This window comes from Eleginops maclovinus, chromosome 9 (assembly GCF_036324505.1).
Source record: "Eleginops maclovinus isolate JMC-PN-2008 ecotype Puerto Natales chromosome 9, JC_Emac_rtc_rv5, whole genome shotgun sequence".
Lineage (NCBI taxonomy): Eukaryota > Metazoa > Chordata > Actinopteri > Perciformes > Eleginopidae > Eleginops > Eleginops maclovinus.
The window spans coordinates 5,452,014-5,469,743 of record NC_086357.1 but is presented as its reverse complement, the minus strand read 5'-3'; the positions used below and the strand labels follow the sequence as shown (position 1 = coordinate 5,469,743).

General features: G+C 45.6%; 1 protein-coding gene across 1 annotated transcript; it reads left to right on the top strand.

Moving 5' to 3' along the window:
- The first annotated feature begins 205 nt into the window (after positions 1-205).
- On the top strand, positions 206-16,435 carry LOC134870043 (protein shisa-like-2A). Its single transcript, XM_063892041.1, has 3 exons — positions 206-411; positions 14,600-14,736; positions 15,472-16,435. Exons 1-3 carry the CDS (start codon positions 206-208, stop codon positions 15,657-15,659), a joined length of 531 nt encoding a protein of 176 aa, XP_063748111.1. The 3' UTR covers positions 15,660-16,435.
- The last annotated feature ends 1,295 nt before the right edge of the window (positions 16,436-17,730 follow it).

Here is a 17,730-nt window from a genome sequence, read left to right as displayed (position 1 = left end):
ACCACACATAGTCACCACAGCACGCGCACGCACGCACAGTCAGAGGGAGAGAGCGAGAGGGAGAGAGGGGGAGAGAGAGCATCTCCACCCTGTGTGTGTGCAGCTCTAGTAGCAGGCTCCTGGATGTGGATGTGGAGGTGCAGCCATGGGAGACGTGCCGCAGGAGAGCGGGCTTTAATGTGCGCCAGACCGCACCCGACTGTCTATGTGCGGACCGTGCGTGTCGGATATGAGCTCGGGTTGTGAAAGTTACTACACAAAGGAAAATGTGCTCGTGGAGGGCTTCACCTGTCCGAAAGCGGACAGTGATTCCACGGCACTTTTCTGCTGCGGGTTCAGTGACTTGAAGTACTGCTGCGATGACCCCAACAGCTTCTTCCCTTATGAATATGGATACATGTGGTGGTTGAGGTAAGGACAGTCAAATTAAAATTTTGCATGGATATATTTTTTTCCTCCGTGTTTATAATGTGGGGTTAATTTTCTCTATATGCATGACACAACCTGCTCTACGCGGTGTGCAGTGTTAGGCTTGGTTTCTCTTGCAGTTTACATTAATTATGCACACAAATGATTTTCAAGACGTTTTGGAGCAGATGCATTTGTCGTCTCTATACTTTCCTATAACAACGAGCATTTGCACTTTGTGGGACGAATAAAGGAATTCTGATTTCTGATTTCCTTGGCTGTTCACTGCTGCATGTCGCCTTACTCCTCAAAGTCAATAAGAGCATCCTTAGATCTTTGGCATTACTGAAAGAAATGAAATGTTTCCTCTAATGGTATCGCACTGTGTTCTGAACTCCAAACTACACAGCAATAGTAAATAGAGCTTTTCAAATCATTCTAGTCTTTATCAAATCAAATGTGCTTTATTTGATCCAAACGTGAACAGATTGTAAAATAACAGCAACAAGTTGGCTTCTGACAACACACTACTGATACTTGACCAATTCAAAGGCCATTTCTGCTGCAATTATCTGGTGTTTGAATGATTGTTCGAGATCATATTGCATGGCTTATCTGCAGTGTCCGAACTACGGGGGGACTCGGGGGATCCGAGACCCCCTGAAACTGACACGAGATCCCCCGAAAACATGATTTGGGAAATGTTGGGGGGTCTCTAAAATAGTGTTTTCGAGATCCGAGCTCTGAGTCAAGCGCAAGAGCAAGCGCCCCCCCCGAGAGAAAAATGGGACCCCCCGAAAATCTCGGCATAGTTCGAACACTGCTTATCTGCTCGTTTCCTTAGTTCTTTGATTCTACACAAATACTCTATATAAATATAGTTACCAACATGTTGTTTAAACCAAATGTCTTTTCAGCATTCATGATTCTTCAACATAACGTGTTGAAGCTTTACTTGTGAACACACCAAAGTTGAAAGAACCTCCTTCCAACTCAGGGAAAATGCAGCAAAAAAAAAAGCACCTTCAACCTGCTCTGCAATATGAATGTTCTTAGCCCTTTCAAGTCCTTGCTCAATATTTAGTTTCTTTTTGCCCGTGAATTTGGCTATGAAGATTTGAGCGACCAACACTGTACAGTAGCTGCACCGTTAGCAGTTGGCCTACTCTATGATAACAGCAATTTGGCAGTGGGAAAAGTCGGGGATGAGCATTCTGTACATTTAACAAGCTGACCTGTAACATTCCAAACACTAAAAAACATCATTCAAAAAGACAAGTTTCTTCAATTTGGCACATCTGTATTGCATCGAAATAAAGAGGACTTATCTGTCTGAAAGTAAAAAGAAAAGAGGCTGAGGAAAAGCGAAAACTAGAAAGTGTTAGGCCTAAGTAGAGCAGATGGTGATGAAAGCATATGCCTGTTTTTCTTGCTGCAACGTAAATATGCGCATTTAAAGCTAACATTACCTTAATGGTATTGACAGCTGGAAAGCAGTTTTGTGATTTCTCAATTCATCTTTACTTTCAAAACGTAGCAACATACGCCAATTTAACTTCTGCATCCTTCTGCACTCACATGTTCTATTTTCAGCACATTAGTAGCAAGCGAACAACGCTACGTGGTTGAAATTCACACACTGCAAAAGTGTTCCAAGTGAACATGCTGTTGTACTAAGAGACATGTCTGAATTAGGCACAGCTATAGTCTTTGTTTGACTTCGGGACAGTATTGGTCTCATGCCATTTTTATTACTGATACGATAAAATGCAGATTTGGTGACAAACTTCGAATGGTAAAACTTACTTGGATGCAAAGCACAGGTTTCTTGATTGATATTTTTCTCCGTGAGCTTTACATCCTTTAATTAATTTGTAAAAGTCTTAGGAATGTTCTTTGTTTGAGGACCAATAGTTGGTCTAAAATAGACCAAGAAGCTTCTCTGTAGAGTACAACAGTATTTATTAACATAGTGTCACAGTAAGCCCACAAGGGAAACACAGCTGTGGTCCTCCCCCACGCCTCTGATCCACAGACCACGTTGAAGCAGTTAGCTGTCTTCCTGCAGCATGGAGAAAAAGGCTCCGATCATCTGTCAGGCATTTCTACTCTGTGTTCCTTCCGGTCTCGTCTTCTCTCATTGGTTGGCTGCGGGGGCCGGATCCTGTTGGCCCCTTGTCGTTACATGGGCATATCCCCGTGTTGTCTATTGGCTGACGTCGTCGTCGGAGGCGGGTCCATGGCACGTTCTGTTCCTCATGACCTCTCCGTCGCCATCTGTTGATGTAGTCATGGTGCTTCCTCTTATGATACTCTATTATACTATTCTTCTGAGGTTTATTGGTTATTAAACACGTAACAGTGTTAATGCAGCGTCAATGAATGAGAGGTAGAGGCGGTTTGTTTAGTACGTAAGTCCACGAGTCATTCTCCCTTCACTCATATATACGATATAATATAAGCTACATGCTAACTGAGGCTAAAAACAACATCCGGTACTATTGGAAGTACAAAATCTGGTCCGTCGGGAAACAGTGAATTATACCATTTAATGTTCTGTTTCTATATATTGATTTATTCTCACAAAAGTCAGATAATTTCTTATTGTTTCACAATACAATTGGATCAAATTACTGAATGTTATCTTATCACATGTAGCCCCTACCAATACAATTCTAAAGGAGCTTTGACCCTGTGAAATTAACCGCCTCTGAGCAGGTACCCCTGATCGTCATTATGTAGCCTGGCTATACCAGCCTATGTACTTCCAACCTGTTTCAATTTGCTCCTGTACATGAGACTGGGCAAGAATTCATTACGTATGATTACTGGAACTCAGAATCCTATCGGTCCAATCAGCGAACAGGGGGAGGGGTTGAGAGCGATTACGTCGAAGTTGGTGCGGAGTTGCCTTTCTCAATATGCGTTCTTGTCTGTACTCGTGTGCTCATGTTCTTGTGAAACGTCATCTCTTGCTGCCCAAGTACTGTCCCAAACCCAAGTTCGCTTTCACCAAGAACAGATAAAGTTCCCAGATGTATTCCCGGAAATGTTCTCGACACGCCTATTTTACCAAGGATGCATCGGATGCTAACTTGTGTTAACTCGGCATTGAATATATCCCAGCATTCATTTCGGCATTCAAGCGAGGAGCGGAAAATTACTCGACGCCATTGAACAACGTGTGGAGATCGTATTGAAACGCAGGAGACGTTCATTACAGTTGAGCACACGAATGCGTGTCTCGTTTAATCACACAGTCAAAGTTAACAAAACAAGATGGCGCTGTCCTGTAAACCAACAAGCATGGGGCTCCACGTCATCGTAAACACAGATTAATTAAAGGGACCACGATCCCTTTTTACAGTCGTACTTTCAAGCATAAACCAACGGTCATACTTACAGGCATGAAACAACAGTGTGTAGAACCACACTTAAGAAGGAGGTGAATTCTGTATATTACATTCACTACACACGTCCCCCCAGAATTCACCATATAAGAAGAAAAACAAAAAAACAGTCATCGGTGAGGTGGTCGTATTAAACGGCCACAACGGCTGTGCCGTACAGGAGGCAGAGGAGGCACTACTGCGGCAGGTGTCTCACCATGACACGGGTGTGGGGCATGCAGTGTGGGGGTTTTGGGAGGGAGGGGATCAGGGGGTGGGGGCAGACCTGGAGGTCGCCGGCGTCTTGGGGGCTGGGCCAATTCAATGGGCCTAGCCACATCCAAATGAGCGGGTTTGAGGCGTTCAACAGAGAGTCGCTCCGGTTTGCCACCCATGTCCACCACAAAATGTTTAACCCCTGTCTCCAACACACGGAATGGACCTTCGTAGGGCGGGCGTAGCGGTCCCCTGTGGGCATCGTGGTGAATGAAAACATAATCAGCCGTCTGAAGCCCAGCGGGGATGTGCGACTGAGGGAGGCCGTGACGGGAAGTAGGGATAGGAGCGAAAAGCCTCGCATTGTCCAGTAGCGTGGCTCGCTGGAGAGTTGCAGACCAAGGGGCAGTGGTGCTAGGGACAAAATCCCCTGGAACCCGCAACGGCTGGCCATAAACAAGCTCTGCGGATGAGGACTGTAGGTCCTCCTTTGGTGCAGTTCTTATGCCCAGCATTACCCACGGGAGCTTGTCGACCCAGTTGCAGTCTTTGAGGCTGGCACGAAGAGCAGCCTTCATCGACCTATGAAATCGCTCACAGAGTCCGTTCGCCTGCGGGTGATATGCAGTAGTGCGGTGGAGTTTCACTCCTAGGCTCTGGGCAACAGCATTCCACAGCTCAGACGTAAACTGTGCGCCCCGGTCAGAGGATATGTCTGATGGAGTGCCGAAACGGGCAACCCAGGTGCCGATAAATGCACGTGTCATCTCCACAGATGCCAGCGATGTCAGGCCAACGGGTGGTCCTGTCAACCATGGTCAACAGGTAGGTGAAACCCTGAGAGGAGGGCAGAGGGCCGACCAGATCAATGTTAACATGGTCAAACCGTCTCTCTGGCACTGGGAACAACTCTAACGGGGCTTTAGTGTGGCGGTGTACTTTGGCCCGTTGGCACTCAACACAGGTGTTAGCCCAGTCCCGAACGTCCTTCTTGAGGCCGTGCCAAACAAATTTTGCCGCAACCAGCCTCTGTGACGCTTTAGAACCAGGGTGGGAGAGACCATGGACGGCATCAAAAACTTGTCGTCGCCAAGCCATGGGAATGATTGGCCGAGGGGAGCCTGTGGAGACGTCACACAGGAGCGTGGTGCTGCTATCGCCAAAAACCACATCCTCCATCATCAGCCCAGTAGTTGAGCTCTTAAGGTGTTGCACGTCTGGGTCTGTGGTCTGGTCCACTGCCATTCGGCTGTAATCCAAACCAAGATGGACTGCCCCTGCCACAGCCCGTGACAGGCAGTCAGCCACCTGGTTGTCCTTACCTGCAACGTGCTGTAAATCCGTGGTGAACTCGGAAATGTAGCACAGATGACGTTGCTGGCGGGCGGACCACGGCTCAGCCACCTTGGCCATGGCGAAAGTCAGCGGCTTGTGGTCGACAAAAGCGGTGAAGTGTCGCAGGGAACGAAAGTGTCTGATGGCGAGGTAGAGGCCAAGCAGCTCCCGGTCGAAGGTGCTGTACTTCCGTTCACTGGGGCGCAACTGACGGCTGAAGAAAGCAAGCGGCTGCCAGGCCCCGCCTACCCACTGCTCGTAGACGGCACCGACAGCGTAGTCTGAGGCGTCCGAGGTGATGGCGATGGAGGCTGAGGGAGAAGGATGTGCCAGCATGGCGGCGTTCGCCAGGGCTGTCTTTGTGTCAGCAAAAGCTTTGACCCTGCTTTCAGTCCAGTCTACACCGTGCTTGGGCTTACCTTTCAAGGCCTCGTGCAAGGGCCGCATGAACTGGGCGGCTCGAGGAATGAACCGGTGGTAAAATTCACCATGCCCAGGAACTCCTGCAGGGCCTTGACAGTGAGCGGGCGTGGAAACTGTGTCACCGCCTCCACCTTTGATGGGAGAGGGACTGCACCATCCTTGGTGACTCTGTGTCCCAGGAAATCGATGGTGGAGAGACCGAATTGGCACTTGGCGGGGTTAACAATTAGCCCATGTTGGCTGAGGCGCTCAAAAAGTGTTCTGAGGTGCGCCAGATGCTGAGCTTTGGACGTGCTTGCTACCAGGATGTCGTCCAAGTACACAAAAAGAAAAGGCAGGTCTCGTAGGACAGAGTCCATGAGGCGTTGAAATGATTGAGCAGCATTTTTAAGGCAGAACGGCATTCTCAAAAACTCAAACAGGCCAAATGGCGTGATAACTGCTGTTTTGGGAATGTCCAGTGAGTGTACCGGCACCTGATGATAACCCCGGACGAGGTCAACCTTGGAAAAAATCACCATACCAGCCAGGTGTGATGAAAAATCCTGTATGTTCGGGACTGGGTATCGGTCAGGTGTCGTTGCCTCATTAAGCCGCCGGTAGTCGCCACACGGGCGCCAGCCGCCACCGGGTTTGGGGACGATGTGGAGGGGTGACGCCCACGGGCTGTCGGATCGGCGGACTATGCCCAGGCGCTCCATGTTAGCAAACTCAGCCTTTGCAACGGCAAGCTTGGTCGGGTCGAGGCGCCGAGCACGGGCGTAAACGGGTGGACCAGTAGTGGCGAGATGGTGCTCCACACCATGCTTCGCGGCAGACGCCGAGAAAGTGGGCTGAGTGAGGGCCGGAAAACCAGCCAGTAGACGTTGGAAGTCATCTGAGGATGAGAGCATGCTAGACAGTTGTATGGAGTCAGCCCCGCTGAGCGTGCACGTATATGAACAAAACGTGACAGCGTCAATCAAACGGCGGTTCTTGACATCCACTAACAGTCCGTGTGCACACAAAAAATCGGCACCAAGGAGGGGAAAAGCAATGTTGGCTGTAACAAAATCCCAGCCAAACCGATGCCCTCCGAAACACAACTCAACATATCTCTTTCCATATGTGCGGATGGGGGTCCCATTAGCAGCTTCCATAGGGGGGCCATGGCTGTCGGTCGCAATGTCCAAACGGGATGCAGGCAGGACGCTCCTCTGTGCTCCCGTGTAGCACAGGAAACGTCGTCCGGAGATGCTGTCACGGATGAAAAGCAGCCTGCCTACGCGGCCAGCGCTCATGGCCACTACTGAGCGCCGGCCCTGGCATTTCCCGATCCGCCGACGAGAAGATGTTGCAGCAATGAGTGCGGAATCGTCCTGTGGCACAGGAACGACGTGCGCGGGAAATTTATCAGCCTCTTCAGCCAGTCTCCGACAATCAGTGATTGTGGTGTTTGCTAATGCAGCTCTGACTTGGGAAGGCAGCTGACGCAGAAAAAGTTGCATGAAAAGAAAATCGGGTCTGTGCTCACCTAGGAGATCCAGCATACGGTCCATGAGCTCAGACGGTTTGCTGTCACCCAGTCCCTGAAGGGAGAAAAGCCTGCTGGCTCTCTCAGCATCTGACAGTTCAAAAGTTTTCAACAGGTGGGCTTTAAGTGTTGCATACTTTTCAGCTGCGGGAGGATTTTTAAGGAGGCTCACCACTCTGGATGCTGTTGAATTTCCAAGAGCTGATACAACGTAGTAGTAACGTGTAGTATCAACGGTGATTTCACGCAACGCGAACTGCGCTTCAGTCTGGCCAAACCATGCTGACGCAGATGATTCCCAGAATTCGGGGAGTTTGAGGGTAACAGCGTTCACCGTCATTTTCGTGTCGTGTCGTGTTGTGTCTCTGGATACGTCCAGCAAACAAACGTCGGGGTCACCAGTGTGGAGATCGTATTGAAACGCAGGAGACGTTCATTACAGTTGAGCACACGAATGCGTGCTTACAGGCATGAAACAACAGTGTGTAGAACCACACTTAAGAAGGAGGTGAATTATGTATATTACATTCACTACACACGGTACGTTTTTACTATTTTCGTATGCTATTTCATCACTACAAATTCACTTTGAGGCGAGAAATCAAGGGTTTGGATTTCAAATATTAGCAGTTTTACGAAAATTGATGGCGAATTCAAAATCTGCTTAAACGTTTTCGGAGTTGAGAAGCTCCACAATTGTGTATTGCGAAATACCAGCAAGTACGCATCGTCTCAAACCGCCAACAGCGCTCTGTGTGCTCGTCAATTTGCAAGTTCATTCTTCCAAGAACAACTCGCAAGAACGTTCTCCCCAAGTACACAAGTCCGTTCTTTGCATTCTTGGTATTGAGAGACACTGCTATTTCGACCTTGAACCTTGTGACCCAATTGAAGCATTTGCGACAAATTCGTGTCGAACGCAGCGGGGTGTTGACAACCACTAAACCTAATTTTGACAGTTAAGTACATATATCGTCGCCTTCCTTGTTTTCAAATAATTGTTTCGAGTTACGAATTGTCCCCTGAATCCTTAGGTTACACAATGGCGGCGCTGGGGGGGGGGCAAGCAGGGTCTTAAGACCCTCCAGTCAAAGGCTTTGCCCCCCATTTGCCCCCCCTGCCCTCGAAACATATAAGCATTACAAACTATAATCCAAATAAAGGAAAAATGAAGACACCACCGAGACATAACAATCATAGGTAATCGTCCGACAACAATTGTTTATAACGTTGCTGTAGTGGTCCGTATTACAGAAGCGTCTGTATCTTTTTAATATCTATGGTAACAAGGGTTAGGATGTGTAGTGCGATTTGATTGGCAGTTTGCACGCAGACGGCATGCAGACATGCGTTTGACGTTCATGTTGGCGGAGGTTGATGCATAGCGGCTAGTTAACGACAGAGCAGATTAGCGAGTGACAGAGCAAAATGGACCGTTTTGTAACGTTAATTTCCAGAAAGCGGATGAGAGTGGATGATGGTGGTGGCGGCGGTGATTTGCGGATGCACAGTACGATGGAGGAGGACGGAGGCCGATAACATCCCCGAAAATGTCGGGCAAGATTCGGGGAGTGAAGGGAGAGCTTCACCGACAGCCGTAGCTCCGATCTTGGGTGGCGGGAAACCTGGCCCTGTGGATTTAAGCCAAGACCCAGCAGAGGGACCGAGGCAGCCTCAGCTGAAGTCCTACCCGCGTCGGGCATTTTGCTCCCAGCTAACTTTAAGAAGTTTTTGCCAGTCGTGGTTTAAACAATACGCGTGGCTGGAATACTCGGTGTCAGTTGATGCTGCTTTCTGTTTTGCCTGTCGGCATTTTCCCCACCATGCTCGGACATCTGGTCACTCAGAAAAGAGCTTCACCCACGCTGGCTTCAGAAACTGGAGGAAAGGAGGTGAGAAACTAACACAACACCATGCAAGTGTTTCTCATAAACTAGCAATGGAAGGCTGGTGTGAGTTTAAGGCAAGGATGAAAAATGGTTCAAGGATTATGACTAAGCTTGATGCTGGACATGAGAAAACAGTACAAGAAAACAGGCAGTACATGAGAGCAGTCATAGAATCACTGCGGTTTACTGCTTGTCAAACAATTGCACAGAGAGGGCACAGGGAAGATCAGCAGTCCACAAACAGAGGTCATTTTATTGAACTGTTAAATCTGCTGGGAAAGTTTGACACCATTGTCTCAAAGAAATTGTCCAGTGGACCTGGGAATGCCAAATATGTGCATCATGATATCCAGGATGAGCTGATTGATGTTATGGCCAGCATGGTGAGGGAACAAGTGAGCAACGAGGTTAAGCTGGGAGAGCATTTTGCTTTAATGGTGGATGAAGCAAAGGATGTGAGCAAAAAAGAGCAGATATCTGTTGCTCTGCAATATCTAAACAATGATATGATTCATGAAGAGTTTCTGGACTTTATTTCTGCAGAGGGCCTGGATGCAGAGTCTTTACGCAAATCAGTTAAACAAACACTGGCTAAGTGTAGCATAGACAAACATGCATGCATTGCACAGTGCTATGATGGGGCCTCTGTCATGTCCGGGTGCAACAATGGTGTCCAGGAACAGTTTCGCCAAGAAGTGCCACATGCGCTTTACATCCATTGCTATGCACACAGATTAAACTTGGTTTTAGTTGACTGTGTACATAATGTGAAACCAGTTGCAGAATGCTTTGCAACGGTCAAGATGTTGTACAACTTCTTTTCTGGGACAGTGACTCACAAGGTGTTCATGGAGAAGCAACATGAACTTGAGCCCACCAAACGCACAGTGGAATTGAAAAGACTATCAGATACCAGGTGGGCCTGCCAATATTCTACACTGTGGGCAATAAAAAGAACTCTCCCTGCTCTCTTAGCAACTCTTGTGGATGTGAGCAACCAGACGAATGCTCATAGAGCTACTGAAGCAAGATCACTGATTGGACTGATTGATGCACAATTTGTTGTGCACATCTGTATGCTGGAGAGCATATTCAAGCTCACAAAGAACTTATCTGATCATCTACAGGCCACAGATTTGGAGCTGTCATCTGCCATTGATCTGGTCTTTGCAGTTGTTGATACCCTCAATGACAAACGCAATGCTGAAACATGGACTGAAATCTGGGAGTGTGCCAGTGATATGTGTGAGACAGTTGGCATTGACATGCAGCGCCCACAGGTAAGGAGAAAAGAACAGCCCCACCACCTGCAGGACTTTGTGGTGAACAGCCAAACAGGATCAAAAGAGCCACTGGAAACCTCAGAAGACTATCAGAACCACTGCTATTTCCCTGTTATTAATCGATTAATCAGTGAATTGGACAGGCGGTTTTCCTCTGACAGCTGTCACGTTCTAAAAGGAGCAGCAGCTCTTAACCCAAAACACGAGACATTCTTGGACAAAGATACTCTTTTGCCCATGGCTGAACATTATGGCGTATTGATTGAAAACCTCTCAGCAGAACTTCACCAGTTAAAAAGACTGATTGAGAGGAAAAACCAATGGGGGGACGTTGTCAGCACCACCCATGATGTGCTGGTGCTTTTGAGGCCATACAAGGATGCATTCGTTGACCTGTTCAAGCTTGTCTGTATCTCTATGACACTGCCTGTCACATCGGCTTCATGTGAGAGGAGCTTCTCCTGCTTAAGGCGTTTGAAAACCTACCTGAGGAACAAAAGCGGAGATGCTCGTACCAGCAATCTGGGTGTCCTGGCAATTAGTTCAAGCAGGGCCAAAGCACTTGATGTCGAGGCAGTGATTAACCGCTTTGCAGCTAATCACAACAACAGGCGGATCGTTCTGTGGTGAGTGACCAGTGAGTACACAATTCTTTTTTGACAGATTTTAATTATGCTACCGGTACTTATTGTTTGCCTCATATTATGTCAACTGTAAGTGTAGTATTTAGCCTGTGTGTCTGTCTGTGTTGTTGTTTCAGCAGTTTCAGTGGAGTCCAGAGGAGGAGGAGAGAGGAGTTGAGAGAAGAAGAGAGGAAGACAGCAGTGGAGAGTGAAGGAGAGGAGAACAGAGGAGGAGGAGAGGAGAAGAGAGGAAGACAGCAGTGGAGAGTGAAGGAGAGGAGAACAGAGGAGCTGAGAGAAGAAGAGAGGAAGACAGCAGTGGAGAGTGAAGGAGAGGAGAACAGAGGAGTTGAGAGATAGTGAAGATGAGAGGAAGACAGAAGTGGAGAGTGAAAGAGAGGAGAACAGAGGAGGAGAGATAGTGAAGATGAGAGGAAGACAGAAGTGGAGAGTGAAGGAGAGGAGAACAGAGGAGCTGAGAGAAGAAGAGAGGAGACAGCAGTGGAGAGTGAAGGAGAGGAGAACAGAGGAGTTGAGAGATAGTGAAGATGAGAGGAAGACAGAAGTGGAGAGTGAAAGAGAGGAGAACAGAGGAGTTGAGAGAAGAAGACAGAAGTGGAGAGTGAAGGAGAGGAGAACAGAGGAGGAGGAGAGAGGAGTTGAGAGAAGAAGAGAGGAAGATAGCAGTGGAGAGTGAAGGAGAGGAGAACAGAGGAGGAGGAGAGAAGAAGAGAGGAAGACAGCAGTGGAGAGTGAAGGAGAGGAGAACAGAGGAGTTGAGAAAAGAAGAGATGAAGACAGAAGTGGAGAGTGAAGGAGAGGAGAACAGAGGAGTTGAGAAAAGAAGAGATGAAGACAGAAGTGGAGAGTGAAGGAGAGGAGAACAGAGGAGGAGGAGAGAAGAAGAGAGGAAGACAGCAGTGGAGAGTGAAGGAGAAGAGAACAGAGGAGGAGAGATAGTGAAGATGAGTTTAGAGAGGAAAATAGGGGAAGAAAAGAGGAAGACAGGAGTGAAGAGATAGTAAAGAGGAGATCAGAGGTGAGACCAAAGATTCGGTGAGTTAAGAGACAGTGGTAAGAGTATACTGTGTTGCACTACACACTGCTACAATTCTGTTACACTAGTAAATCCACAGATGTTCTCTGTGGTGGCTATGATTTGAATTGTATTCTTGTGCTTGCTTGTTTGTTGATTCATTAAATACAAGTAATTAAATATGCTTGTGTTTGTTGTATATACACATTTAGTAACGTGCATTTCAATGTAGTGTATTAGCCCGGGAACAGTGGTGTTTGGTGTTCGTTATGTCAGAATTCACTAGCACCTCCTATAAAAATCAGACCCCCCCATTGCCCCCCCAACAATAATTTTCTGGAGCAGCCCCTGAGGTTACATTGACAACATCGACACATGTCGTTGACAGCCATTTTGACACCCACACTCGCAGGTAGCGATTTGTTTACTTCTGTGAAAGCGGAAGTAGGAAGCGTCAGATCAGAGCCTGCCCTTCGGCGCGTAACATACGTCATTACCAAACGTTAGTGATTGGTTAAGGGAACTCCAATGATTTTAAACTTCAGACAAGTATCCACCCATTACAGTAATCCAAATCCAATGATGCTGTTCCAGACTGTATGCCGGAGAGAAGCGAAGTCAAACAGGCTGGTATTACCAGGCTAACTCATTATGTGTTATTATGTGCAAAAAACATCAATTTCAAACAGTACAGCACATTTAAACTCTTTCAAGGAACAGAGTAGGCATTCATATAATAGGGCATCAATACGCAAAAAAAATCCCAGTTTGGGATAAATAAAGTACTTCTGATTCTGATTCAATACATAACACATCCCTCAGTTAATCTGCTGCTTGGATTTGAAAAAAAACAAGCACATACTTCACTTATTCAAACCAAAATACACTCACTAAATGTGAGAATCAGAAGCAACAGGATTTTCATATAAATTCACATTCTGACAATTGATTGAGTATTGTTTGTGGAGTATTTCTAGAAAAAATGTAGATTAACTCGGACAAAGCTGTGAATTCAGAGTCAAGGAATTAGAATCGGAGGATGAACCCTTCTTTTAGATGAAGTAAACATGAAATCTGATGTTTGTATAGTGTTTACTTCAGAATACTTGTAACTAACAACATAATGTGTTGCAAGCTGTGTGACAGTTTATTAAGATATACATATACATATTCGTTCTTCTACAATGCAAAGGGGGGTGATGTAGTTTAGTGAGGTTCGACCTGGTCGATCTTCAAAGCCTTCACTGTCGATCCCTAGCATTTTCACATTTTCTAAAAAAAAAAAAGACCAGGACTTTTGGTCTCTCGTGAGTAGAGAGAGGTATCCACTGATTGTGTCATGCGCGCTTAAACTGAAGGCCTACTTTGGCTCCACATGCTTATGTGAAATGGCCTTTTCGCAAATGAAAATAATAATCAAGTATAGAACTCGTATGACTGACGCACATCTTACTGACTGCCTCAGACTGGCAATCACTAACTATCAACCAGATTTCAAAAGACTTACAGATAATGTGCAGTCACAGCAGTCTCACTAAAGTCAGGCTGATAGAGCAACTTGAGCACTGAAAGATATTGTGCATTGAACAGAGAACCTTAATATGGAGTGTGTTCATTGAACTGTAGGCTAATATCTGTAAATGTGAATATCATTAATTGAACTGAGAAACTAAATATTGAGCATTGAACAGATACTGTAAATCTGAATATTGTGCATTGAACAGATAACTGTGCATAACTGTGTTTTTCTTTGTGTCTATGTATGCACGTACATTCAGCCTGTTGTAACAGAAATTGATTGCAAAAGTAAATATGAGATGAACAGTCTTACTCCTAAGTGGGTTTTTTGGAAGATATCGGATTGATAGATCTCTGCTTACAATTTGGAATAAAAAGTGATCTTGGGCTTGAAAAGGTTGGTTACCACTGATATAAATTATGTTAAGATGGCTAAACTAGTTCACTGACGCTCATAAAGTTTAGCCTCTTGTTTTGTTGATCAGCTCTGAGAGTTTGATTTGCGTTTTTCCTTTTTTAGACCTTGCATTAGTTTTTTTGTTGGCTTTTTACAAAATAAATACATTGTCAGGATCCAGCAGATGGGCTTGGTACCACTTTCAGCTCACTAGCAGCAAACTCTCACTCATATTCCCTCTCATGTATGCTACTGAAATTTGGCATAATTTGATTTAAATTCCAACACTAATCTGATGTTGATTTGGTCGCTAACTTTAATCTAGCCACCCAAACTCAGTAGTATAGTACAAATGCTGCCCCCTATTTCTTTGTAGCGTGTGTCCAGGCATTGGACATTGCACCTTAAATAAACAAAAAAGAATCCCATCAGCAACATTAGCAATATTTACCTATTCTTATCCGTGTCCACATTTCAAATTATTGCAGTTGGTTGCAAATGTTATGTACAGTCTTTGAAAGCAATGTATGTATAATTGTCCTGCTGTGTCTTGTTTTCCACTTTTACAGTCTTGGAGCTCTTGTCGGTCTCTCTGTAGCAGCTGTGGTTCTTCTGGCCTTCATCGTTACTCTGTGTGTCCTCTGTTATCTGTTCATCACCACTAAACCCAGAGGTCTGGACAATGGGCTGCCACTCAGAGCTCCAGGTATTGACCGCAGCTCCGTCTCTCTGCAGGAGGTGTCTGCTAAAATGTCAATAAAACACAATGAATTATGTAGGAGTTACCTCCTGACATTTATTAATGGCCGACCTGAAGGTTTTGAAAGAGATTAACTTTCAGAGTTCCAAGCTTATTTTTTCTTCTTAAAGCTGACTGCAAATATATTCAATGCACTTCACCTGGTTCCTCTGTTCATTTTGTTTGTTCCTTTGTTCATTTTGTCAATAATGACAAACGTCATCAGCAGAAATAGAAAACTAATGGGATAATAGATAGGAGAACATTGAAATAACCAATTCTTAATGTTCTTTATATAAAAGAATGCAAGAAACATTAGGCATATATTTATCAGAGGGGAACCATCTGGGCCGTTCTATGTCATCTAAAAAGTTTAGAAATGGACAGTAATAAAACTGCTGCTTTGTTTGAAAGGCTATAATAAACAGTACATTTGTATTTGATCTTTACACAATCTCATTTCAAATTTACACCCACAGTACACCCACACATGTATTTGTTGTATGTTGTCTAATGAGATTGTGCGGGTGTGTTTCACAATTTAATTTCTGTTACTACTACATTGAGTAACCATCTGAAGCGATTTAACCCATGCTTGGACTTTTCATAATAGAGCAAGTTCTTTAAATAGTAATCATTTTGGTAGTTTTGTCTGAAAATCTCTCCAGATGCAAGTTTCTATGTGAGTTTTCTGTCTTCCAGGCTCTACATCGAGTCCACAAGGACCAGGACCAAGTCATAACGCCACCCCTGCCGGTCCTCAAGGCCTCAGGAAACACTTCCTGAGGGGGAAGCTGGACTGTGACCACCAGCCCCCAGACCCTGACCGCCTTTTCCAGCGTTGTTTCATGGCTACTGTGACCTCCATCAAAGTCGAGGGTGCTACATAGACTTGTGGACTACTTGATTTTTAAATTGTGAAGACTGTAGGTGCTCAAAATTCATATTTCAATACCGTCACTTTCTGTAGCCTTCTTTTAGAACACAACTCGGCTATTACCGTAATTTCCGGACTATTAAGCGCACCTGAATATAAGCCGCACCCACTGAATTTTTAAAAAATATGTATTTTGTACATAAATAAGCCGCACATGTCTATAAGCCGCAGGTGCCTACCGGTACATTGAAACAAATGAACTTTACACAGGCTTTAACGAAACACGGCTTGGAACAAAAATAAATAGGCCTTTTAAACGAAACAAGGTATATCATACATTCAATTCCCATTTAAGATGGTTGACAAATCCTTTTGATACTTGGATGTGGTCACGAGTAGATCTATCCAAGACTTGTTTGAATTGAACTTTAAACCTGTATTTGAGCGTACATTAATGATTTTGGTCGGTTGTCACATCTCCCTTTATCCCTGGCAGGGACAGTCAATGCTGTTAAAATGAATATTCTCCCCAATTTCGTTGTTCTTTTTCTTTTCTTTTTTACACGGCTTGTAACAAAAATTTAAAAAATTGCAGTAAACAGTAGCCTACCAAGAAAGTCATTGGTCACTATCTTCCTCCTCCTGTGCACTGAAACCACTGAAGTCATCTCCTTCGGTGTCGGAGTTGAATAGCCTCAGAATTGCTTCATCCGATGTTGGATCGTCTTCATTGTCGCTCTCGTCACTTTCATCCGGAGGCAAATTCCCCGCTGAGCTCATGCTGCCCTCTTCAACACGCAGCAGACCAGCCTTTCGAAACCCGTTGATGATAGTGGATTTTTTGATAATGCTCCACGCTGTCAGGACCCACTGGCAGACTTGACCATAAGTTGCTGTTCGCATGCGGCCCGTTTTAGTGAAGGATTTCTCCCCACTTGTCATCCAAGCCTCCCACTGAACACGGAGCGCTACCTTAAATGCACGATTTATACTGATGTCGAGTGGCTACAAATACTTTGTTGTGCCCCCAGGAATCACAGCTGGAATTGAGTTTGTCCTCTTGATGGCTTCTTTCACAGAATCTGTTATGTGGGCCCTCATGCTGTCCAACACGAGCAAAGCCTTGTTCTTGTGAAAGAATCCTCCCGGTCGCTTGCCGTAACACTCCGTATGCCATTCATGCACTAGGCCTTCCGTCATCCATCCTTTCTTGTTGACTTTCACAACAATTCCTCTCGAGAATTTTTCTTTTGGCATCGTCATTCGTTTAAAAATCAACATCGGTGGAAGCTTTTCTCCCGATGCCGTGCAGCTCAGAACACAGGTGAAGTGCGTTTTTTCATGCCCAGTTGTTTTCAGCGTGACTGATGATTCACCTTTCCTGTTGACAGTCCGAGTGAGAGGCAGGTCAAACGTCAGAGGAACCTCATCCATATTTATGATGTCGTGCGGGCCGATGGAATGCTCCGCTATCTTTGCATCAGTGAATTTGCGGAAGTTTGAAACTTTTTCCTCGTAGTCGGGAGGGAGCTGCTGACACAGACTCGTTTGTACCCTGATGGACAGGCCTTTACGTCTCATAAATCTTAGACACCACGATGGTCCACCTCTAAAATCCTCAAACTTCATTGCGGTGGCAATTGTTTTGGCTTTCAGTCGGATCTGCACAGTTGAAACACCTCGGCCGTCTGCTCTCTGTGTGTTGATCCAGTCTTCAAGCTCATTTTGTAGTTCGGGCCATCTGCTTTTCTTCCCTCTGAAAGCTTTTGTTGTCTTTTTGCACTGAGTTAGTTCCTCACGCTGCTGTTTCCAACGTCTTATTGACTCATTAACGCCAAGCTCCCGTGCAGCAGCTCTATTTCCTTTTCCAACTGCCAGATCGATCGCCTTCAATTTGAAAGCTGCATCATATGCATTTCTCCGTGATGAGGGTGACAAAATGACTACCGTAATCAGAATGATGGGAAGTTTGAGCACGCTCGATTTACGTCACATTATGTGACGGTGCTCAGTTTTTTTGTCTATTTTTTTTCAAAATCCCATTTCCCGCTTGTGAAAGCGGGAAAAATCCATAAATTAGCTGC